At 47.9% G+C, this 25,929-nt stretch overlaps 1 protein-coding gene across 1 annotated transcript in view; it reads right to left on the bottom strand.

Moving 5' to 3' along the window:
* Positions 1–25,929, bottom strand: part of STARD13 (StAR related lipid transfer domain containing 13) — a 452,811-nt gene that overhangs the window by 288,755 nt on the left and 138,127 nt on the right. The window contains exon 4 of the mRNA XM_040340418.1: positions 7,046–7,079. Within this exon, the coding sequence (XP_040196352.1) occupies positions 7,046–7,079 (34 nt within the window). The remainder of the gene's footprint in view (positions 1–7,045; positions 7,080–25,929) is intronic.

Below are 25,929 nucleotides of genomic sequence, written 5' to 3'. Positions count from 1 at the left end.
CATATGGGCACACCACCCCTATCCATGCTTTCAGCCCCCCAATCTACATACGGGGCGCCGGACCATGGATTCCAATTGGGGGGGTGTGTTTTTTTGAAGCATGTGATTAGAGCCAGAGGCTATAATAGGCTTTAAAAAGGGTGGGCTTGGGGCGCAGAGCACAGTGCTCCAAGCCCACCCAGTTGTGTGACAATAGCAAATGAATATTTGCTATTATCACACTGACTCTCTTCCCAGCCAATCAGGGAGTGGGTCGTGAGATTGGCCAAAAGGAGAAGCAATCCTATTGGCCTATGAGGAGGAGACATACGGCTGAGGAGACGCACCCCAGGACACAGAGGAGACGCATCCCGGGACACAGAGGAGACGTATTCCGGGACACAGAGGAGACACATCCCGGAACACAGAGGAGACGCATCTCGGGACACAGGGGAGACGCATCCCGGGACACAGAGGAGACGCATCCCGGGACACAGAGGAGACGCATCCCGGGACACAGAGGTGACGCATCCCGGGACACAGAGGAGACGCATCCCGGGACACAGAGGAGACGTATCTCGGGACACAGAGGAGACACATCCCGGAACACAGAGGAGACGCATCTCGGGACACAGGGGAGACGCATCCCGGGACACAGAGGAGACGCATCCCGGGACACAGAGGAGACGCATCCCGGGACACAGAGGTGACGCATCCCGGGACACAGAGGAGATGCATCCCGGGACACAGAGGTGACGCATCCCGGGACACAGAGGAGATGCATCCCGGGACACAGAGGGGACGCATCCCGGGACACAGAGGAGAAGCATCCCAGGACACAGAGGAGACGCATCCCGGAACACAGAGGAGACGCATCTCGGGACACAGGGGAGACGCATCCCGGGACACAGAGGAGACGCATCCCGGGACACAGAGGAGACGCATCCCGGGACACAGAGGTGACGCATCCCGGGACACAGAGGAGATGCATCCCGGGACACAGAGGTGACGCATCCCGGGACACAGAGGAGATGCATCCCGGGACACAGAGGGGACGCATCCCGGGACACAGAGGAGAAGCATCCCAGGACACAGAGGAGACGCATCCCGGGACACAGAGGAGACGCATCCCGGGACACAGAGGAGACGCATCCCAGGACACAGAGGAGACGCATCCCGGGACACAGAGGAGACGCATCCCGGAACACAGAGGAGACGCATCCCGGGACACAGAGGAGACGCATCCCGGGACACAGAGGGGACGCATCCCGGGACACAGAGGGGACGCATCCCGGGACACAGAGGAGACGCATCCCGGGACACAGAGGAGACGCATCCCGGGACACAGAGGAGACGCATCCCGGGACACAGAGGAGACGCATCCCGGGACACAGAGGGGACGCATCCCGGGACACAGAGGAGACGCATCCCGGAACACAGAGGAGACGCATCCCGGGACACAGAGGAGACGCATCACGCATTCACGCACACAGTGGTGAACATGCATAGGTCACGTCCACATATGTAAACGGTGTTTGCATCAGAAATGTGAGGTATCGCTGCAAATGTCTGAGTGAGAGCAATAATTCTAGCACTAGACCTCCTCTGTAACACAAAATTTTAAAAGTGTTGCCTATAGAGATTTTTAGGTACCGTAGTTTGGTGTCATTCCATGCATTACATGTTAGGTATATATTTACTCGGCGTAACATCATCTTTAATATTATACCAAAAATTGGGGTATATATTACCGTGTTTTTTTTTTTTTTTATATATATATAATTTATTAAAGTGTATTTTTTCCCAAAAAATTGCATTTGAAAAAACGCTGCACAAAAACTGTGCAACTTAAATAATTGCAAAGACTGCCATTTTATTCTCTAGGGTCCATGTGCTCCAGTATCTGCTTTCCACCACTTTTCTGATAGTGACAACAGCGAATGGTGTCTGTGCAGTATACAGTATATAATACAGCCACTTGTAGCCTCCACCAGGGGTGCATATGACAGGATGACAACACAGTTCCTGAACAAGGACCATCATGGCAGGATCAATGGGTATTATTTTAAATAACCCTTCAGTTTAAGGAGTACATTTATCGTAATTTTCACCCCAGATTCACGCATTTTGAATGGATTGATGTGTAATTCTCTGTGAGATTGAAAACAAGCTTTTATGAGATTTTAGGGATTGGTTCAAAATGAATTACCATTTTGGCTTTGTGTTTTCTGTGGTCACTGTTTGTAATTCCAGGAAGGACTGCAACCCCCCCATACCACATCCTGTAAAAATGTGATACCCAGTGTAGTTGGAAGACTTCCTTCTCCCTCTGAAACCATTATAGGACTTACTCATCTGATGGGTGACTATGAGAACAAATGACTGTTAAAAGCAGTATTAAGCCCAAAAGCAAACCTTTATTATATTGCAGCTTACTAATTCCTATATATGATGGCTGCATTGTATGGCCAGGATTCACATACATCAGTGCATATTTATGCCACCGTAGCGTATCTCCTTTACGCTACGCCGACGCAGCGCAGAGAGGCAAGCACTGGATTCACAAAGCCAGTGCTGCCAAATCTGCGCTGGGTTTCCTAGGCGTAAGCCGGCGTATGTGGAAGTGGGCGTGAGCCATGCAAATGAGGCGTGACCCCATGCAAATTATGGGCTGAGTCTTAGATAGATACGTATAATGAACGGTGCATGCGCCGTCCCGTGGACGCATCCCAGTGCGCATGCTCAGAATCCCGTCGGAACTACTCCCTAAGATACGCCGGATCACTGCCTACGGCGTGAACGTAAACTACGCCCAGGGCTGGCCTTTGGGGTGTGCGAGCTGTGCGGCCGCACAGGGCGCCGTGCGGCCATCACAGCTCGCAGAATGTGAGTAGCAGTCAGTTACTCACATGATCATCACAGGAGTCCGACTCCTATGAATCACAGCAGCAGGCACTGCCAGGTCCCTCTGCCCTGGGACAGGGTGAAGAGCAACGCATCGGCTGCGGCACCTGAAAAAAATGGCTGCTGCCGGCCCCGACAGGCACACTGCGCATGAGCCGCCTCTGCTTGGCAAAGCCCCAAAAACGCTTGGCTATTCTCGGGCAGAGGGCGCATGCGCAGTGGCGTCTAAGCGCCAGGCGGCGCCATTTTTAAATGCAAAGCCGCACCGTCCACCGAAAGGTAAGTCACACTGAGCCCCTGGCCCTGCATGCATCTACTTTTCCAGATAAAAAGAAAAAAGAAAAAATATTTACTTTTTATAGCCAGCCTACACACGGAAGGGGAGGAGGATATAAGGTACTTAAAATAATAAAAAATAAAAAATGAAGTAAAATACAATTATTGTTTGTTATAAATATTTTTTTCCTCTTTGTGTATGTTTAGGTGACCAGGGGGCGAGGAGGGGGCGTCACAGGATTAGCACGCACAGGGCACCTGAACACCTAAGGCCGGCCCTGCCTACGCCTAGTCATATTCACGTCCTACGTAAACTACGTAAAATACGTCGGCTTGTGTTCCCTGGTGCAGCTATTTGCATGGATGCTGCTGAGTTACACCTGCTTTATGGGGCAAAACTTTACGCCGGACGTATGACTTTACACGCACTACGTCGGACGGACGTACGTTCGTGAATCGGCGTATCTCCTTCATTTGCATATGTGAATAGAAAATCAATGCGCCCACGTCGGTTGGATGAAGCCTATTTTCAGGCGTATCTTGGTTTCTGAGTCCGTCGCATAGATACGACGGCGCATATTTGCACTTACGCGGCGTATCTCGAGATACGTCGGCGCAAGTGCTTTGTGAATCCAGGCCTATATTTTTAGGCTTCCTTTACTTTTTTTTTTTACCTGATGATCCACCCAGACAGTCTGTTGTTTTTCAACAAAACCAGCTGTTCCGCAGGTGTATCAGTTAGGAGTGTTGAGACAAACCATTAACCACTGACAGGGGCTTCTTAAGATGATTAGCTTTTCTTTATTTATGTAAAATCTTGATCCAAATAGAAAACAAACGGTTGCTGTAACTGCTTGTAACTGCTTGTGTAACTGCCTTCTGCCAGGCCATTGTAAGCCACCCCCCCAAGAGATGACAGTAAGTGTGACAGGGGACATACACACTGATCATCAGTGTCCTGATGATCAATGCAACCCCAACAGTGCCTATCAATGCCCATCAGTGCAGCCTCTCAGTGCCCATCAGCACCTATCAGTGCAGCCTATCAGTGCCCCCCTCATCAGTGCCCATCAGTGCTGCATATCAGTGCTGCCTCATCAGTGCCCATCAGTGCTGCCTCATCAGTGTCACCTATCAGTGCCACCTATCAGTGCCACCTATCAGTGCTGCAAATCAGTGCAGCCTCATCAGCGCTCATCAGTGCCGCCTCATCCGTGCAGCCTATCAGTGCCCATCAGTGCAGCTTCATCAGCGCACATAAATGAAGGAGAAAAATTACTTTTGCTAAATTTTACATGATCGCGCAATTGTCATTCAAAGTGCGACAGCACTGAAAGCTAAAAACTGACCTGGGCAGGAAAGTAGTTAATTACCCCACTTTCACTCATCTTATGATTGGCCAGAAGAAGCTCTCACTTCTCGCCATCACTCCTGCTTGAACCAGTTGCTCAAGGTTGTTGTGCCAAACTAGGATAAAAAAAAATACTGCGCATACTCTAAGAAAATTAATAAATGGAAAGCTGCGACTCAAAAATGTAATACAACATAAACAACAAAATACAAAAAGAGAAGTCACGCTAATAGTGATAAACAATATGATATGCTGGAACCAGTGCAAACAAATAAATCAAACCACTAACATGATAAACGTGCTGTGCTCAAATTAGATGTATAATACAGTTGTGGAAAAACCACAATCAGTAAAGAAAGTCCAACATAAACAGGTAATAACATTCAGTGATCTCCCCAGTGAAAAATTAATCCACAAACCATCCTGGAAAAGTGATAAAAGAAGCATAGCGTGACCACATTTCCAAACTGCCAATCAGGGACACACCCCCTCTCTCACCTTTCCCAAAAAAAGATGAGGGGGTGGGGGGAAATGTAGTCTCGGGGTTGATGGGGAATTTGGTGGCGGGTTATTTGTCAGATGAATGTGCCACTTGCCACCAGATGCTGTCACTCCCTCTGCATGAGCCACATGCGTATAAGGAAAGGAGTGGCGTCACTATCTGGAGAGTGAAGATCACACCAGTCCCTGCTGCTTGCCGTACCGTTCGTAATGGAGTAAGCACATTCATCACGCTGTAAGGCCGCGTACACACGGGCAAACATGTACGATGAAACCGGTCCGCCGGACCGTTTTCACCGTACATGTCTGCCCGGGGATTTCTGTACGATGGCTGTACTAACCATCGTACAGAAATCCGCGCGTAAACAATACGCGGGGCGTGTCCGCGCCGCGACGATGACGCGGCGAGGTGGGCGGGCCTGCCAGTTAAATGCTTCCACGCATGCGTCCGAGCGAGCAAGTCCAGAAATATTTGCCCGCTGGGAAAAGGCCCGGCGGGCAAATGTTTGCTGGAATCCTGCACGCTCGGGCCTACACGCGGACCAGTTTCAGCAGACATGTTTGGTCGTCTGTACGGCCCATCACAGACAGAAAAGCGTGAATCGTCTTTTACTCACACAAAATCAGCAAAAGCAGCCCAAAGGATGGCGTCATCCGAATGGAACTTACCCTTTATAGTGCCGTTGTACGTGTTGTACGTCACCACGCTTTGCTAGAGCATTTTTTTTTTCACGATAGTGTGTAGGCAAGGCCGTTTTAATGATCGGCCAAATCTTCAAAAAAGCTGCCTAACTTAACTTTCAGCAGTTAAGTTACACAGGCGTTAAATTTCTACCTAAGTGCCCGATCCACAAAGCACTTACCTAGAAATTACACGCCGTGTAACCTAAGTGCCTCCGTCGCAAGGCGGTCGTCTGCTCGAGGGGGCGATTCCTATTCAAATGAGGCGCGCTCCCGCACCGGACGTTCGGCGCATGCGTGTGACGTCATTTTTCCCGACGTGCATCGCGCGAACGTACTTTACGCCGGGCTTTGTGGATCGCGACGGGACAATAAAGTTGCGTCGGGTAAAAAAATAAATACGCGCCGGGAAAAAATATTCGAAATTTTAAAAAAAAACGCGGCGATCGAAAAAAAGGTTTGTTTTTACAAGGTCTAAACAGTTTAGGCCTTGTAAAAGCATCCCTAATTTTACGTATGCAAAACGTAACTTACGCAGAAAACACAAAGCTAAAAAGCTTTGTGGATCTGCTTAAGTAATCATTTGCATACGCAAAGCGGCATTTCGACTCGAAATGCCCCCAGCGGCGGATGCGGTACTGCATCCTAAGATCCGACAGTGTAAGTCTATTACAGATGTCAGATCTTCTGCCTATCTTTGGAAAAATCCTTCTGAGGATCGTTTCCAAAGATAGCCACAGGGATACGCAGGCTGAACAGCAGTTCCGCCTGCGTATCTCCTTTGAAGATTTGGCCCATAGTTTTTTCTAGACCCTTAAAAACGTCAAAAACGTCATTTTTTTGAATCCGAAAAACGGTCGTGTGTACGCGGCATGAGGATCACACCAAGCAGTAATATGAGCAGCCGCTACAAAATGGCAACAAACCATTAGTACACTATGACGTCATCCGTTAGTTTGCATATATCACAGAGGTGCTAAAGATACTATTAGGGGAAGGAGTTCTGTATAGCTAAAACTGCCTGCATGAGCAACTTTTCTCAGGTTGCTTTGCTTGCTTTTATGCCCCTCTTAATCATCAAGGGCCAAGTGTCAATCATACAGTAAAGGTCCATAGCAACAGAATTTAATCATCAAATCTCTTAACAGCTTTATTTGCAATAATTGGAAAAGCATGAAAACTAATATTATTGCTGGACATAGTTTGAAACCTCTTCAAAAACCTCTTCAAATCATAGATGGACAAGAAATCAACAAAGGTATATGTGGAAGCAAAAACAAAATGTAGTTTGGTGACTAAAGCTATTATATTTCATCTCAAGATTAATAAATGAAAAACGTTGACTGTACTCACCGGCAATTCGACTGCCCACCATCTCAAAACTGACCTGATAAGAAAAATATAGTATATTAATGCATATAAAGTAAGTATACATATATTGACTTAAAATGCCATTTTACAGTTATTTGAAAACATGAACACCTTTTTTAAAGACCTCATTTATTCCTAATTTTATAAAAAAACAAAAAAAAAATCCCCCTTCAAAAATGTACTGATTTGCATTACCGTATATACTCGAGTATAAGCCGACCCAAGTATAAGCCGAGGTACCTAATTTTACCCCCAAAAAATGGGAAAACATATTGACTCGAGTATAAGCCTAGGGTGAGAATGCAGGAACCACTATAAACGGAAAAGGACTGAAAAACTCGGCTTATACTTGAGTATATACAGTAATTGAAATCTGATATGTTCTTTTACTTAACACCTTTCATTTACTGTGCATATGCTTCTATACTGTAAACAGTATATGGTAACTACTTTAAAGTATAAAACACTTTTTTGTCAACTTGATTTTTTTTTTCTTGAAAGTTTCAAAAAATAATGCTGTATACCATTTTAGTCATTTGAACAAAATATTTATACTAATTACTGGTTGCATTTGTGATGGCCCTGAGTTTCCAAACAGTGCTGGACCACCTAATAAGAAAGCCGAGCACTATCTTCATGCTTCGCAAAAGCATTAAGAAAAATCACCTTAAAGTAGATGTAAGTAGATGTAAGCCGATTCATGAAATTTGACCTGGGCACATATATCTGCCAAGTGTTTTCTTATCTCTCTTCAAAACCCTAAGTCCCCTGGCTTTCTTCTGCTCTGTTCTTCTGTTATCAGCATGATAACTTCTGACAAGTTCTCCGACACGTAATAAAACCAGCCTGACATTTGTGTCAGGGCGCATGCTCAAAATAGATTAGCAGACAGCTGGTCATTTCACAGCACAGCTCTGCAAGTCTCTGCCTATGTGGAGAGGGGGGGGGTGCCTTTCCTCCAATCAATAAAATTCTAACAGGATGTGCACTTTCTAAACAGTATATAAAGCTGAAGACAGCAGATATACATGTAAAACCTATGTAGGGAGATTTGTTTCATCCCTGTGTATCATCTGAGGCTGTTCACTTCACTGGGTGTATGTGAGAGTTTACATCAACTTTGATGGAATTTGCTAAATATTTTACATCTGTATTAACCACTTGAGATCCACGCTATAGACAAAAGACGTCTACAGCGCGGTTCTCAAGTGCCGAGTGGACGTCTTTGGACGTCTTTTTCTGTGCATTACCCGCGCGCGCCACTGGGGGGCGTGCAGCGGGTAAACACTGTGCCAGCGCATCGCTGGGAAGCCGATGCGTGTACCTGGCGGTCGCGATGTCCGCCGGGTACACGCGATCATCGTTGACAGCAGGGACGTGGAGCTCTGTGTGTAAACAGCAGGGAGAGAGGAGACCGATCTGTGTCTCTTGTACATAGCATCACCTCCCCCAGTCAGTCCCCTCCCCCCACACAGTTAGAACACACCCAGGTAATACATTTAACCCCTTCCTCACCCCCTAGTGGTTAACCCCTTCCCTGCCAGTCACATTTATACAGTAATTAGTGCATTTTTATAGCACTGATTGCTGTATAAATTTGAATCGTCCCAAATTTGTGTCAAAAGTGTCCGATATGTCCGTCGCAATATCGCAGGCCTGACAAAAAAAAAATCGCAGATCGCCACCATTACTAGTAAAAAAAAAAAAAAATCATAAATCTATCCCCTATTTTGTAGGCACTATAACTTTTACGCAAACCAATCAAATACGCTAATTGCGATATTTTTTTTAACAAAAATATGTAGAAGAATACGTATCGGCCTAAACCGAGGAAAAAAAAATATTTTTTTTAAAAAAAAATTGGGATATTATTATAACAACAAGTAAAAAATATTGTTTTTTTCCAAAATTTTCTGTCTTTTTTTGTTCATAGCGCAAAAAATAAAAATCGCAGAGATGATCAAATACCACCAAAAGAAAGCTCTATTTGTGGGAAAAAAATTATAAAAATATAATTTGGGTACAGTGTTGTATGACCGCGCAATTGTCATTCAAAATGCGTCAGCGCTGAAAGCTGAAAATTGGTCTGGACACGAAGGGGGTTTAAGTGCCCAGTAATGAAGTGGTTAATGAAACATGGCAAGGTGCTTCATGGTATACCTCTGTCTATGTTTTGAATTTAAGGGTCCTTTCACTTGGGCAGTTCGATCAGGTCTGCCTGTCAGTTTTTCATGCGAACCTGATTGGACACTTCATTCACCCCTATAGAGCGGCGGATGTCAGCGCTGACACCCGCCGATATCCGTTCTGATTCTGTCCACTAAATCCAGATGGATGGTGACCCTATTTTACATCCGTCTGGATGATCAGATAAGATCGGGTGAATACGGATAGGAGGTCCGTTTTCACTCGATTTCCCCATTGGGTAAATAAAAAAATTACCACCAGCTGCCACTGTTTAACATACTGCAATGTCAATATATATCTTCCATCTTCATCACCAGAGTCATCAGGGAAAACATCTCATACATGCTAACAGCTAGGGAAGGACGTAGACCACATGCACTGCAAATAGTGCAATTCCATGTCATTTAAAAAGAAAAACCGACTGCACAACTACTCTTCTATGTACAAAGTGCACATGGCACTACTGAGCTTGCACAGCATTGTTTTTCTGGAGTTCTATTGGGATTATACCATACTATGTGACCAGTATAGATGCAAATACTGTAGATTTAATTATTTATTGTTATGATTGGTTAAAAAAAAAAATGATGGTTTGAGTCTCAGACAGATACGTATATTGAACGGCGCATGCGCCGTCCCGTGGACGCAACCCAGTGCGCATGCTCAGAATCACGTCATAACTACTCTCTAAGATACGCCGGATCACTGCCTACGGCGTGAACGTAACCTACGCCTAGTCATATTCACGTCCTGCGTAAACTACATAAAATACGTCGGCTTGTGTTCCCTGCTGCAGCCATTTGCATGGATGCAGCTGACTTACACCTGCTTTATGGGGCATAACTTTGCGCCGGACGTAAAACTTTACAGGCACTGCTCTGGACGGACGCACGTTCGTGAATCGCCGTATCTCCCTCATTTGCATATGTGAATAGAAAATCAACGGGTGCGCCAAATACGTCCAGCGTAAATATGCGCCCACGATACGCCGGCGTAGGAAAGTTACGTCGGTCGGATGAAGCCTATTTTCAGGCGTATCTTGGTTTCAAAGTCCGGCGCATAGATACGACGGCGCATATTTACACGTACGCGGCGTATCTGCTTTGTGAATCCGGGCCGTTGTGTATTTATTAAGTGAAATGAATAGAGATCCTTGAATATTTCATACTGAGAATTGTTTATAAAGTTCCTCATATCCTCTGTATGTGGTGACTGTACTATGATGGCCTTGTATCTCTGTATCTACATTGGCTGTGTTGTAGTAACTGGAGCAATGCAGAGATGCCAGGTGGGGAATTGTGCATTAGTCTGTCATCGATTTAGACAGCTGCTATACATAACATAGGCTGCTCTACAGGGAAACAAGCACTAGGAACAGGGGGCCAGATCCACAAAAACCTGACGTAACTTAAAAAATCCAATTTAAGTTACACTGGCTTAAAGTTTCTACCTAAGTGCCTGATCCACAAAGCACTTATCTAGAAATTTCAGGCTGTGTAACTAAAATTCCGCCGGCGCAAGGCGTTCCTATTCAAATGGGGCGAGTCCCATTTAAATGAGGCGCGCTCCCGCGTCGGCCGTACTGCGCATGCGCGAAGTTACGTTACGCCGAGTTTTGAGGATCGCGACGGCTTAAAGTTGCGTCGGGGGAAAAAAAAATGACAGCGGCATGCATTCCTGAGGGAGAACTCCATGCCAATTTTCAAAGAAAAAACCGGCATGGGTTCCCCCCCCAGGAGCATACCAGGTCCTTAGGTCTGGCATGGGTTGTAAGGAGACCCCCCCCACGCCGAAAAATTGACGTAGGGGGTCCCCCTACAATCCATACCAGACCCGTATCCAAAGCACGGTACCCGGCCGGCCAGGAAGGGAGTGGGGACGAGCGAGCGCCCCCCCCTCCTGAGCCGTGCCAGGCCGCGTGCCCTCAACATGGGGGGGTTGGGTGCTCTGGGGCAGGGGGGCGCACTGCGGGCCCCCCCACCCCAGAGCACCCTGTCCCCATGTTGATGAGGACAGGACCTCTTCCCGACAACCCTTGCCATTGGTTGTCGGGGTCTGCGGGCGGAGGCTTATCGGAATCTGGGAGTCCCCTTTAATAAGGGGGCCCCCAGATACCGGCCCCCCACCCTAAGTGAATGGATATGGGGTACATCGTACCCCTATCCATTCACCTGGAGGCAAAAAGTAAAAGTTAATAAACACACAACACAAGGCTTTTTAAAATAGTTTATTATTCTGCTCCGGACGCCCCCCCTGTCTTCGTTATTAGCTCAATTACCAGGGGGGGCTTCTTCTTCCGCTCTCCGGGGGTCTTCTTCCACTCTCCGGGGGTCTTCCGCTCTCCGGGGGGGCTTCTCCGGACTCCGGGGGGGCTTCTCCGGACTCCGGGGGGCTTCTTCCATCTTCTCCCCTCTTCCGCTCTTGACTCGGCGAACCCCGGTTCTTCTGCAGCTCTCCGGGGGTCTTCTTCCACTCTCCGGGGGTCTTCCGCTCTCCGGGGGGGCTTCTCCGGACTCCGGGGGGGCTTCTCCGGACTCCGGGGGGCTTCTTCCATCTTCTCCCCTCTTCCGCTCTTGACTCGGCGAACCCCGGTTCTTCTGCAGCTCTCCGGTGCCTTCTTCTTCAGCGCTGGCTGCCTGCTATGTTTGTGTGTTAGCTCGATTTCAAACAGGCAGCCGGCGCGGTCTTCTGTGGCGTCAGGGTCTTCTGGTCTTCTGTTCTTCCGATGTTGCCTCGTCGCCTGTTGTCGCTGTAATGATGGAAGCGCGCCTTGCATCACATTTATATAGGCATCACCGTCCCATCATGCTCCGGTAGGTACCCACGTGGTGGGTGCCTACCCACGTGCACCCACCACGTGGGTACCTGCCGGAGCATGATGGGACGGTGATGCCTATATAAATGTGATGCAAGGCGCGCTTCCATCATTACAGCGACAACAGGCGACGAGACAACATCGGAAGAACAGAAGACCAGAAGACCCTGGCGTCACAGAAGACCGCGCCGGCTGCCTGTTTGAAATCGAGCTAACACACAAACATAGCAGGCAGCCAGCGCTGAAGAAGAAGGCACCGGAGAGCTGCAGAAGAACCGGGGTTCGCCGAGTCAAGAGCGGAAGAGGGGAGAAGATGGAAGAAGCCCCCCGGAGTCCGGAGAAGCCCCCCCGGAGTCCGGAGAAGCCCCCCCGGAGAGCGGAAGACCCCCGGAGAGTGGAAGAAGACCCCCGGAGAGCGGAAGAAGAAGCCCCCCCTGGTAATTGAGCTAATAACGAAGACAGGGGGGGCGTCCGGAGCAGAATAATAAACTATTTTAAAAAGCCTTGTGTTGTGTGTTTATTAACTTTTACTTTTTGCCTCCAGGTGAATGGATAGGGGTACGATGTACCCCATATCCATTCACTTAGGGTGGGGGGCCGGTATCTGGGGGCCCCCTTATTAAAGGGGACTCCCAGATTCCGATAAGCCTCCGCCCGCAGACCCCGACAACCAATGGCAAGGGTTGTCGGGAAGAGGTCCTGTCCTCATCAACATGGGGACAGGGTGCTCTGGGGTGGGGGGGCCCGCAGTGCGCCCCCCTGCCCCAGAGCACCCAACCCCCCCATGTTGAGGGCACGCGGCCTGGCACGGCTCAGGAGGGGGGGGGGGGGCGCTCGCTCGTCCCCACTCCCTTCCTGGCCGGCCGGGTACCGTGCTTTGGATACGGGTCTGGTATGGATTGTAGGGGGACCCCCTACGTCAATTTTTCGGCGTAGGGGGGGTCCCCTTACAACCCATACCAGACCTAAGGGCCTGGTATGCTCCTGGGGGGAACCCATGCCGGTTTTGTTTTTTACAAATTGACGTGGAGTTCTCCCTCGGGAAAGCATACCAAATGCCGTCGCTGCAATGGGCCTTTACAAGGTGTGACTAACTTTACACTTTGTAAAACGAGCCCTAATTTTACACTTGCAAAATAACACTTACGGCGCAAAAAAGAAGCTAGAAAGCTTTGTGGATCGCCTTAAGTGCTAATTTGCATACTAGCAACGGCATTTCGACTCGAAATGCCCCCAGCGGCGGATGCGGTACTGCATCCTAAAATTAGGCAGTGTAAATCAATTACACATGCCGGATCTTCTGTGTAACTTTGGAAAAAGCCTTTTGAGGATCGTTTCCAAAGTTACACACAGACTGAACAGCACTTAAGTCGGAGTATCTCTTTTGAGGATCTGGCCCATGGAAACCATATTCCGATAACTACCTGACACATGGCTGTACTGTATGTATATTCACTTGTGCACACATGCTGCGCTAGATCTGTTATATGACGATCAGTGCTGAAAAACAATGATATATCTATGGTAACGTCTGCAAAATCAAGCCATTTATTTGGGCCTATTTTGTTGGCAAATTTCAGAGCGACTTACACTAAAGAGCAGGCCCGATCTGCCCTATAGGCTCACTATGCAAGCCGCTTAGGGCCCCGCATAGCTGTGGAGGGCCCCCCAAATTACTAGAGGCCCCGCCTGGTGAGAAGTTATTATCGGCCCCTCACCCCGCTTCTCAACTCGCTGGCTGCATGGGAGAAGAGGTAAGAAGTCAGCACCCCCCGCTTCTCACTTTAATGTAAGATGTCATTTCCGACAGCAGAACAACCCCGCTTCTCAACTTGAATCTTTAATTTGACATGTCACTGCGGGCAGCTTCTCAACTTTAATGTGACATGCCATTTTGCTTAGGGCCCCAGGGAGGTCAGGATCGGCACTGCTGACTGCGAGACTATATGGAAGTTGAAATCTGAGATGGTGTATCCTGGCAAAATTACTGGAGAGGGAAACCCATTGGGGCTATTGTACCCACCTCAAGGAGGAATTAACTATTAAGTGACCCTTAACATCATTTTTTTTAGTTTATTGAATTCTTTAAAAATGTCACAAAACATACCGCTACAATCAGTAAAACTAAACACAAACCCATGGGCGAGCAGGAGTTTCAAATTACATTAAAGCGGAGTTCCACCCAAAAATGGAACTTCTGCTTTTTGTCACATTTGCCACCTTTCAGGGGGGAGGAGGGAGCAGATACCTGTGTAATACAGGTATTTGCTCCCACTTCCGGGCATAGATTACCACGGTGATCGCGATGACCTACTCCACGTCCGGCGCCTACTCTGTCCCCCCTGCTGTCTTCTGGGAGACACACAGTTCCCAGAAGACAGTAGGGACCAGTGGGAATGTGCAGCGCAACTCACGCATTCGCAGTAGGGAACCAGGAAGGGAACCAGTAGGGAACCAGGAAGGGAAGCCTCAAGGCTTCCCTTCCTGATTCGCTTAGTGAAGATGGCAGCGGCAGCACCCGAGAGCCGAGGGACAGATCGGCTTCGACTGCTGACATCGTGGGTGCCCTGGACAGATAATTGTCCACATATTAAAAGTCAGCAGCTGCAGTATTTAAGGTGTAACTAAGAGCAAAACTCTGTAAAAAAAATGTTGTAAGGGAGAGAGAGTAAGGTGGGATTTTTAACCCCCATCAGTCTTTTTTCCATCTGTGTCCCCATTGGGGAGGTTTCCTTCCTGTCCCATAGCCAAAACAGGAAGTGAGAGGAAACTCCTCCAAAGTGAGGGAATCCCAGTGTGTCATCAAAGTCATCAAAGTCACCAAAGTCATCAAAACTAGTGTCCCCATTGGAAGATTTTCCCTTATTTAGTGTTCTGAAGTCAACCCAAAATGTGGGATTTTCTTTTATTTTCACTTTCAATGATAACAAAAAACTGGACAGAAAAGAGGGTGAATCTCCCAACTTTGGACACAGTCGGCAATAAAAACTGAGTTGTTCTAATCCCTCTCCACTCTATCCAACGCACAAAAAAAATAACAGTTTAGACTTTAAATCTTAATGGAGGTTCCCAGCAAACATATGTGGACAATCTGTGCCATTACATTACATTACATGCCTCCACTGTGCCATTACATGCCTCCACTGTGCCATCACATGCCTCCACTGTGCCATCACATGCCTCCACTGTGCCATCACATGTCTCCACTGTGCCATTACATGCCTCTACTGTGCCTCCACTTTGCCATCATGTGCCATCACATGCCTCCACTGTGCCATCACATGCCTCCACTGTGCCATTACATGCCTCCACTGTGCCATCACATGCCGCCACTGTGCCATCACATGCCTCCACTGTGTCATTACATGCCTCCACTGTGCCATTGCCGACCTCACTGTGCCGGCCAAGACGATCTCCCTACCTTAATTTGTTTTTAGATTTTGGGTTTCAGGCTGCAGGCATCCATGATTCAAAAGCCACGCTTCCTCCTCAGACTGTTCTGTCGCGGGTGACGTCACTGCGCTGTCCTATGCTCCGTACGCGTTATGTCCCTATGGGCGGGGACTTCTTCAGCGGAATCCGCTGAAGAAGTCCCCGCCCATAGGGACGTAACGTGTAAGGAGCATAGGACAGCGCAGGACGTCACCCACGACCATCTCTCATCTGTTTTACCTGCCGATCAAGCTACCACTGGCTCAGTGCTCTGTTTGTAAGTTTTTCCATTTGTTATCATTAAAATTTCCTTTTATTACGGAGAGCACTATGGGATTGTTCTTTTGTCATTACATGATATTTATCGCTTGTGAGATCGCTCCCCAATATTAGGATTTGGATTCATCCTCTATTCCCATAAGGGAATGCCGTTTCTGACCCTGTCTACTGTGGGGTCCTAACTGTGAGGTGAGAGGCCATTTGATCTTTACCGGTGGAGGTGTTTTCACACATAACAAGGATTTATGCACGTTCCATCATTTACACTGAAGAACTCACTGAGGGTGCTTTATTGTTCATATGGACTGATTTTATTAGCGCTGCACCATCTGTTTTTATATTTATCCGAGGGATTTGAGATTTGACCCTGGTGTCCAGCAGCTGTCATTTGGGTCTTTCATCATATTGCGCTGATTTGTTACATTTATACCTTCTTTACGGGAGCCTAGTGATGTTTTGAAGGGGATTTATCCTTATTATTATATAGATAATTTTTAGGGTTAGAAATAATAACCTTTGATTTTAGATATTAAGGTCTATTTATTTTAATCTAGCAACATAGGGTTTGGTTTGGTTCGGAGTGTAATTCAGTATGTCGAAAGGATTCTGCTCCTGGTGCAGTTTGAACCCGATAGTATTCTTATTTCTATTGAGTTAGCTTATATAAGGAGTCCTTTCTCTCTCTTACATCAATATATATATTTTTTTCTAATTGTTTAACTTTTAATACTCACATATTTTATTACAATGTATGATCTTTTTTTTTTTTTATTTCCTTCTCAAATCTAAAGGGGGAGATTTTCTATACCCCTCTCTCTGAAAGTCTTTTTTAGTTCCTGCTGACATTTACTAGGTTATGTCCATATTGATATTTATTGTGATTTATTGTAATTTTATTTTTATTTTTGAAAATAAAATAATTTGAAAAAAAAAATATATATATATATATAATTATTTAGATAAGTAAATTATTACAGGTTATTGCTGTATCAAAATCATGATTCAAATAAAAAATGACTCCAGCTTTTGCTTTACTTTTTATATTTTTGATTCCTTGTTGCCATTTGTATTTTTTCTTACTTCCCTCCTGCAGTGCAGTCACCCTTGTCTGTTAACAGTAATAGTCCATCTTTGTCTGAGGCCTCGTACACACGACCGAGTTTCTCGGCAAAAACTAGCAAGAAACTTGCTGGGAGATATTTTTTTGCCGAGGAAACCGGTCGTGTGTACATTTTCGTTGAGGAAACTGTCGAGAAACTCGACGAGCCAAAAAGAGAGCACGTTCTCTATTTCCTTGACGGGAATGGAGAAAATTGGCTTGTCGAGTTCCTCGACAGCCTAACAAGGAACTCGTCGAGGAAAACGATGTGTTTCGCCCGTAGAGTTTCTCGGTCGTGTGTACGAGGCCTGAGACAGAAGCCAAGCACGTCAAGGTGTAGGGAGAGGTTAAAGTGGAGGTTCACCCAAAAAAATAAATTTTTAACATTAGATTGAGGCTAATTACGGGAAGCAGAATCAGGTGTTTTTTTTTTTCAAATCAATGCAGTACTTACCGTTTTAGAGATAGAAGTTCTCCGTGGCTTCCGGGTATGGGCTGCGGGACTGGGCGTTCCTATTTGATTGACAGCCTTCCGACCATCGCATACAGCGCGTCACGAGTTTCTGAAAGTAGCCGAACGTCGGTGCGCAGACGCCGTATAGAGCCGCACCGACGTTCGGCAACTCGTGACGCGCTGTATGCGACGGTCGGAAGCCTGTCAATCAAATAGGAACGCCCAGTCCCGAAGACCATACCCGGAAGCGGCGGAGAACATCTATCTCTAAAACGGTAAGTACTGCATTGATTTAAAAAACAAAACCACCCGATTCTGCTTCCCGTAATTAGCCTCAATCTAATGTTAAAAAAAAATTCCGGGTGAACCCCCGCTTTAAGTTAAAATTCTTCTTTAATGCTGGTCACTCCCTTTGGAGGCATGATCTTAGGATTGGATCAGCCCTCTGCTTACATAAGGTTAAAGGAGGAGCCAATCTGGGTCTTGAGATGCTGGCAGTGGCAGGTTAAACCTTTTATCAGGAGAGCTACCCTCGCAGCCTGGGGAAGCTATGGGGACCAATGGAGGACTGAGTAGGACCACCCTCCTGTTCATAGTTGGATAGTTTACCAGTAATCCAGGATTTGGCAAGGATTGTTATTGCACTTTATTACAAAAGTGTGGACTCGTGTGTGTGTGTGTGTGAGATTTACACTGAAGAATCACCATCTTGTGGATTTTTGACCCTTCAAGAATTCCAGTAAATTTTTATGCAAAGAGAAACATCATTTACTCAGCCGGGGGAAGAATTGTGTTTAATTAATGTATAATGAAAGTGTAATAAACTGGTTGGCTTGGAAGTGTGTAGTGGTTAGGGAACCTATCATGCGCCAGTTGACCTGGGCTTCCATGTGACATGGGCCTCGGGTGTTCAGATTTTTTGAGCCCTAACATGCATCCCAGAAAACATAGGTCTGAATGTAGAGGTGCTCTTGGTGATAGGGAGTTAATAGGACCATGGACCAGGTGGATGCATCAGAGTGAACTTTGGATGCATCTGTGCATGTGGAAAAGGAGTTAGCTTGGTGCTGTAACCAATGACGGCCCAAAATCTCTCTTTGCAGCAGGGGACTCAACTGATCCATCTACTTAGAAAGGGCCCCTCTTGTTTTACCTGTGCCTCTCCCAAAGACAGCTTGGTAAAGCTGAACTCCAGAGAAAGTAAAATGTCTCCCTTGCAGGCCCCCTCTGTGCAGCCAGGCAGCTTTTTTCGATGTTCTAGTGGTCAAATGCCCTCCATAGCCCTGCCTTGAATGTGAGGACACCAGGTAACAGTCTACAGGCAGAGGAGAAAAGGGGAGAACACTGGCTGCACGGTAGCGGAGGACTGGGTAAGTAAAACCGCCTTTCCCAGTCCCCAAGACATAAGTAAATGTTTAACTACCACAGAAGAGGATCTTTACCTTAACCACCTCTCTATCTTTCCGGCTTCCTGAACCCTGTGGCTCCTTTTGTGGTCCTGACCAATTCTGCACCCTTGAGTTCTCTGTAGTCTTCATATACTCCTACTGAGGTATTCAGATAACACCCAAATCTGGTGTTCCTTTATGGTGCACAAAGAGTGAGCAATGTCCACAGAAGTGCAATTTACTAATATTTCTTTGACAACAGTTCTCCGAAGATAAGATCAATAATAATCTCACATCATGATCAAAGCTTCTAAAGGATCACTTTCTCTCAGGTCATTCAAACACAGGACTTTCCATACTTACGTTAACTCCATGGAGGAGGAATGCTCAGCAATCCATAGGGAGGGCACAGCCAAAGGTACTATTGTTCCCAGAGATGAGCGGAAGCACAGACACTCTGGGGTTGATTTACTATAGGCAAATAGGCAGTTGCACTTTGCAAAAGCAGTTGCTCCAGAGTTTACTGAGGCTGCATTCACACCTCGGCGTACAAAATCGCGGCGTTTTGTCCCACGATTTGCGGCGACAAAACGCTGCGATTGTGAATGCAGCCTATGGAGATGGTTCACATCTCCTATGCTGAACGCCGAAAGCCGCCTGAAAAAAAGGTCCGGGACTTTTTTTCAGGCGGCAGGCGTACGCCGTTCGGCGTGGAGATGTGAACCATCTCCATAGAGGTGCATGTTAAATCATCCCTCTGGCGTCTCGGGGCTGCAGCGGCGTCGCACTACAGGCGTATATACGCCTAGGTGTGAACGGGGGCTAAATGAGCAGAAGCTCTGCTGACTTCAAGCAATCATGTGCAGGCAAAAATGCATTTTTTTCCTGGTATGTGATTGGGTATTTTTTGTAAAGTGAAGCATCTCATTTACTAAGCTCTGGAGCAACTGCACTTGCAGAGTGTAACTGCACTTCTCAAAGTCTATTTGCCTTTAGTACATCAACCCCTGTACTTCTTCTTTGCAGTCCTATAATTATTAGGTTGAATCAAATTAGGAAGCCCACTTAGGGAAAGATCCTGGTCATTATACACAATGGAATTCATTTAACCACTTGTCGACCGGCTCACGCCGATATACGTTGGCAAAATGGCACGGCTGGGCATATTAACGTACCTGTATGTTGCCCTTTAAGACGAGCATTGTGGGCGCGAGCGCCGTGAGCTCCGTGAGTGTGATCGCGGGTCTTGCAGACTCAAGCCCCATACACACTATCAGTTTTCCTGCAGGTTTTCTCTTCAGGTTTACCAAAACCATCTAATATGAGGTCAAACCTCAATAGTTTCAATTTGTATGCAATCAGGCAGGCCCTTGCACTACATGGTTTTGGTAAACCTGAAGAGAAAACCTGCAGGAAAACTGATAGTGTGTATGGGGCTTCAAAGTCTGCTGGGAGTCCCGCGATCGTCTCACGGAGAGGAAGAGCGGGGAGATGCTGATGTAAACAAGCATTTCCCCGTTCTACCTAGTGATAGGACAGTGATCACAGCTTCCTGTAATTGGGAGCGGTGATCAGTGTCGTTTCACACATAGCCCATCCCCCCCACAGTTAGAATACATCCCTAGAACACTTAACCCCTTCAGCGCCCCTCCTGGTTAACCCCTTCACTGCCAGTGTCATTTTTTACAGTAAATATTGCATTTTTATAGCACTGATCGCTGTATAAATGACAATGGTCCCAAAATGGCATCATAAGTGTCTGATGTGACCGCCATAATGTCGCAGTCACGATAAAAATCGATGATCGCCGCCATTACAAGTAAAAAATATTTTTTATAAAAATGCCATAAAACTATACCCTATTTTGTAGACGCTATAACTTTTGTGCAAACCAATCAATAAATGCTTATTGTGAGGGGCCCAGATTCAAGTAGAATCGCGCAATATTTGCGTGGGCAAAGAGCAAAATTTTTTCTCTGCGCCCACGCAAATATTGCGCTTTGCCCGCGATTCACGGAGCAGTTGCTCCGTATATTGCGCGGGCAATATGCTAAGCAGCCGGGCGCAAGGCTGCCTAATGTAAATGATCCCGGGAATCATTTAAATTAGGCGCGCTCCCGCGCCGAGCGAACAGCGCATGCTCCGTCGGGAAACTTTCCCGACGTGCATTGCGGCAAATGACGTCGCAAGGACGTCATTTGCTTGTAAGTGAACGTGAATGGCGTCCAGCGCCATTCACGGTTCACTTACGTAAACGACGTGAAATTTGAACGTCGCGAGCGGGAGGCGCAGCTATACTTTAGCATTGGCTGCGCCTGCTATTAGCAGGAGCAACCTTATGCTAAAGGCGCCGTACGGAAACTCCGTACCTTGCGTATGCAGGGCCCGCGCAACTTTTGTGAATCGGTGGTAGTATGCAATTTGCATACTACACGCCGATCACAAAGGCCGCGCCCCCCTAGCGGCCAACGCAAGAATGCAGCCTGGGATGTGAAGGCATAAGGAGGCTTATGTTTGTCACATCCTAGGCTGCATTCGGTGTAACGAGGTTCCTGAATCAGGAGCACTCGTTACACCGGAGCAAGTAAGCACTTGCGCCGCGCAACTATGGTTGCGCGGGCGCAAGTGCTTCTTGAATCTGGGCCATTGTTTTTACCAAAAATATGTAGAAGGATACGTATCGGCCTAAACTGAGGAAAAAAAAAAAATGTTTTTTATATATATTTTTGAGGAATATTTATTATAGCAAAAAGTCAAAAATATTGCTTTTTTTTCACAATTATCACTCTTTTTTTGTTTACAGCGGAAAAAATAAAAACTGCAGAGGTGATCAAATACCACCAAAAGAAAGCTCTATTTGTGGGAAAAAAAAGGACGTCAATTTTGTTTGGGAGCCACAATTTGCACAACCGCGCAATTGTCAGTTACCAGGGCCGGACTGGCCTACCGGGATACCGGGAAAATTCCCGGTAGGCCGCCGGCTGTCAATCAGATATTAATCAGCTCAGCTGCCTGTGGGCCACGGCGGCGGCCGCCATCGCGGCCGCGGCCGCACTTTTAAATTATGCGCCTGCCCTCTCCAGTGTCATGTTAAAGTCTCACTCGCATAATAAAAGCAGCGGCGGCCGGCCGCCGGCGTTTTGCGGCCGCCATGCTCGCCGCTGCACTTTCCTTCCCGCGCTGTGCCTGTGTGGACTGGGGCGATCGTGTCACGTCACGTGTTTGAGGGAGGGGAGGAGCCGAGCGGGAGAAGAACCGAACGTCAGACCCTGTTCCATCTTCCCGTGCGGCGCCAGCACCGCCCAGTGCAGAGTCACGTGTCTTCAGCCGCAGCCAGAGGAGAAGAAGTGAACGCCCAGCCCGGCCATCCTTGGAGCACAAGGTGAGGAACAAATCCTGTATACTGTGTGTATCTCTCGACTCTCTCTCACCATGTAACGGTGCACCCCCCGCCCCCCCCCCTCCTCTCTCTTTGCTGCCCCTGGAAAATGTAAACAGTCTGTGTAATAATCTCAGAGAGAGGGGAGGGGGGGGGGGATTGACCATGGAATGGTGAGAGAGAGAGAGTCCAGTCCCCAGTGTCACCTAGTCCCCAGTGTCACCCAGTCCCCAGTGTCACCCAGTCCCCAGTGTCACCCAGTCCCCAGTGTCACCCAGTCCCCTGTGTCACCCAGTCCCCTAGTCCCCAGTGTCACCCAGTCCCCAGTGTCACCCAGTCCCCAGTGTCACCCAGTCCCCAGTGTCACCCAGTCCCCTAGTCCCCAGTGTCACCCAGTCCCCTAGTCCCCAGTGTCACCCAGTCCCCTAGTCCCCAGTGTCACCCAGTCCCCTAGTCCCCAGTGTCACCCAGTCCCCTAGTCCCTAGTGTCACCTAGTCCCCTGTGTCACCCAGCCCCTGTGTCACCCAGTCCCCTGTGTCACCCAGTCCTGTGTCACCCAGCCCCCTGTGTCACCCAGTCCCCTGTGTCACCCAGTCCTGTGTCACCTAGTCTCCCGTGTCACCTAGTCTCCCGTGTCACCCAGTCCCGTGTCACCCAGTCCCCTGTGTCACCCAGTCCCCTGGGTTACCCAGTCCTGTGTCACCCAGTCCCCTGTGTCACCCAGTCCTGTGTCACCCAGTCCTGTGTCACCCAGTCCCCTGTGTCACCCAGTCCTGTGTCACCCAGTCCCCTGTGTCACCCAGTCCCCTGTGTCACCCAGTCCTGTGTCACCCAGTCCCCTGTGTCACCCAGTCCTGTGTCACCCAGTCCCCTGTGTCACCCAGTCCTGTGTCACCCAGTCCCCTGTGTCACCCAGTCCTGTGTCACCCAGTCCTGTGTCACCCAGTCCCCTGTGTCACCCAGTCCCCTGTGTCACCCAGTCCCCTGTGTCACCCAGTCCCCTACCACCCAGCCCTCTGTCACCCAGTCCTCTGTGTCACCCAGTCCCCTGTGTCACCCAGGCCTCTGTCACCCAGTCCCCTGTGTCACCCAGTCCCCTGCTGTCACCCAGCCCTCTGTAACCCAGTCCCATGTCACCCAGCCCTCTGTCACTCAGCCCTCTGTCACTCAGCCCTCTGTCACTTAGCCCTCTGTCACTCAGCCCTCTGTCACCCAGTCCCCTGTCACCCAATCCCCTGCTGTCACCAAGTCCTCTGTCACCCAGTCGCCAAGTCCTCTGTCACCCAGTCCCCTGCTGTCGCCAATTCCTCTGTCACCAAGTCCTCTGTCGCCCAGTCCTCTGTCACCCAGTCCTCTGTCACCCAGTCCCCTGCTGTCGCCCAGCCCTCTGTCACTCAGCCCTCTGTCACTCAGCCCTCTGTCACCCAGTCCCCTGTCACCCAGCCCTCTGTCACCCAGTCCTCTGTCACCCAGTCCCCTGCTGTCGCCAAGTTCTCTGTCGCCAAGTCCTCTGTCACCCAGTCCCCTGCTGTCGCCAAGTCCTCTGTCATCCAGTCCCCTGCTGTCGCCAATTCCTCTGTCATCCAGTCCCCTGCTGTCGCCAATTCCTCTGTCACTGAGTCCCCTGCTGTCACCAAGTCCTCTGTCACCCAGTCCCCTGCTGTCGCCCAGTCCTCTGTCACCCAGTCCTCTGTCACCCAGTCCTCTGTCACCCAGTCCCCTGCTGTCGTGACATGCTGAATCTGGTGACAAGGGACAAGTGGCAAGTGACATTTCCGAGTGTCTCCGAGGCTCTCCGGTGCCCCCCACCTCTGGCCATATGCGGTATTGCATGCAATTGAAGTCAATGCGGAACAAATTATTTTTGTTTCCATTAACTTCAATGGGGAAACTCACTTTGATATGTGAGTACTTTGGATTACGAGCATTCTCCTGGAACCGGATTAAGCTCGTAATCTGAGGTTCCACTGTAATATATATATATATATATATATATATATATATATATATATAATATTAATCTCCCTAGCCCTATGTGCTTTAAATATCTGTCTTATCTTTATATAATAGCTCTTTAAAAGTTTCTTTAAAATGTATGGTTTTCTCTTTTATAAACAAGAAAATAATGACGTTATGATGTTGGGCTGGTATAATAATGCTATGGGGCTGGTATGAAAGGTTTTCCAGGGCTGGTTTTTACTCCCAGTCCGGCCCTGTCAGTTACTTTCCGACACAGTGCTGAATCGCAAAAAGTGCTCTGGTCTTTGGGCAGTCAAATGGTCCAGGGCTGAAGTGGTTAAATTGTAAACATTCACCCATCAACAATTTTAAAACTTACACCTAGGTGTGAAGAGCTAAAATTGTAAACTTGAGTGAATGGAACTGTTTCCTTTCATAATAGGAAAAGCGAACACATCCCGACACAATGTAGGCTTGCTGAGGACATTTATCCTGATTGAAGTACACTTTTTAATCCCTTGTATTTTATTTTAGCACCACATCCGACAGCTTGAGACACCCCATTGAATTTATCTTTTCATTATGTCACTTAGCAGCAAACATCCAAAGGCCTTGCATTAACTGCATGCTAAAAGCAGAGGAAACAGCAAGCGACAGGCTGCACTTGTCTGTAATCCCCTAGCTGACAGTCCTAGAGATAAACACCAGGAGATAGCCAGGGTCATTACTATATGACTGGCAGATTGACACAGTACACTAACCATAGCTGACTCTGTCATTTGATTGCAGCATGTTAGAAATAGGAAAAGCTGCACTGAACGCAAGTTAGATCAGCAAGTAAAATCAACAGGTGGACTGCAGAAGGTATTTCCAAAAATCGGTCAACTAGTCAAAACGGTTTCTAGGTGGAATGCAGCCTCTTGACTAGGGTGACCACATTTCCAAACTACCATTCAGGGACACCCTCCCTTCCCAAAAATCAGCTTGTGCTGTAACGAATCACAGCACAGTGATTGGACACAAGAGGTGGGATTTATGATTTCTCCAATCACAAGCAGGGATTGTGCTCTCCAGCATTCCCCGCCAGGACAAGTACTGTCGAGTGAGTAAAGCGGTGATGTGGCAGCCTTTTTTGGGGGCATCAGATTGGCCGGGGGGGGTGGCTGTGTAATTTTCATTCCGGGACACTGTATTGTCCTTGAATGAAGGTGCCCGGGACAGACCTGCAAAATGCGGGACTGTCCCGGGCAATCCGGGACGCGTGGTCACCCTACTCTTGACACGTGTAGGCAAAGCTTCTGTATGTTCAGGAGGGGGGCATGTGCAACAGGTAAATGTGTAGATCCTTTCCAGCAGTGTTGTGTAACGTGGAAATTACTTCAGGCGGTGTTATAACTATTCAAAACATCGAAAAAGTTTTAGATTGTTCTTGCACTTTTAATTCTAACTTCTATTTATCTTTATATTCTTGTCCTACAATCTCCTGCTCTCCAGAAATCAGAAAGAGAAAGGGCTCTTTGAAACGAGTGACCGCCCAGTTAAGTTCTTCCAGCTTGATGGGACTGTACACATGCTATGGCTTAAATGCTGTGCTCAGTGGCAGCGGAAATCTTAACTTGGCTTGCAGAGTTTGACAGGCGGCACGTCTGTTAAATGGCGCCCAATTAGGTCAATGGTAGTGCACCGCAACTGTGAGCCAAACACTTTCCTGAGACAAGCAATGGCAAGAGGAATGCAGAAGGTGGAGAGACGTGTCAATCTTTGCATTCCTCTTGCAGCTGCTTGCACATGGGCAAAGTTCTCACAGATGTGACAAGCTGCAGCTATGAATCAACCATCTCCTTCAAAACTGTGGTCACATCAGCCATGGCAG

Source organism: Rana temporaria, chromosome 2, assembly GCF_905171775.1.
Source record: "Rana temporaria chromosome 2, aRanTem1.1, whole genome shotgun sequence".
NCBI classification, from domain to species: domain Eukaryota; kingdom Metazoa; phylum Chordata; class Amphibia; order Anura; family Ranidae; genus Rana; species Rana temporaria.
This window is presented reverse-complemented; position numbering and strand designations above follow the sequence as displayed.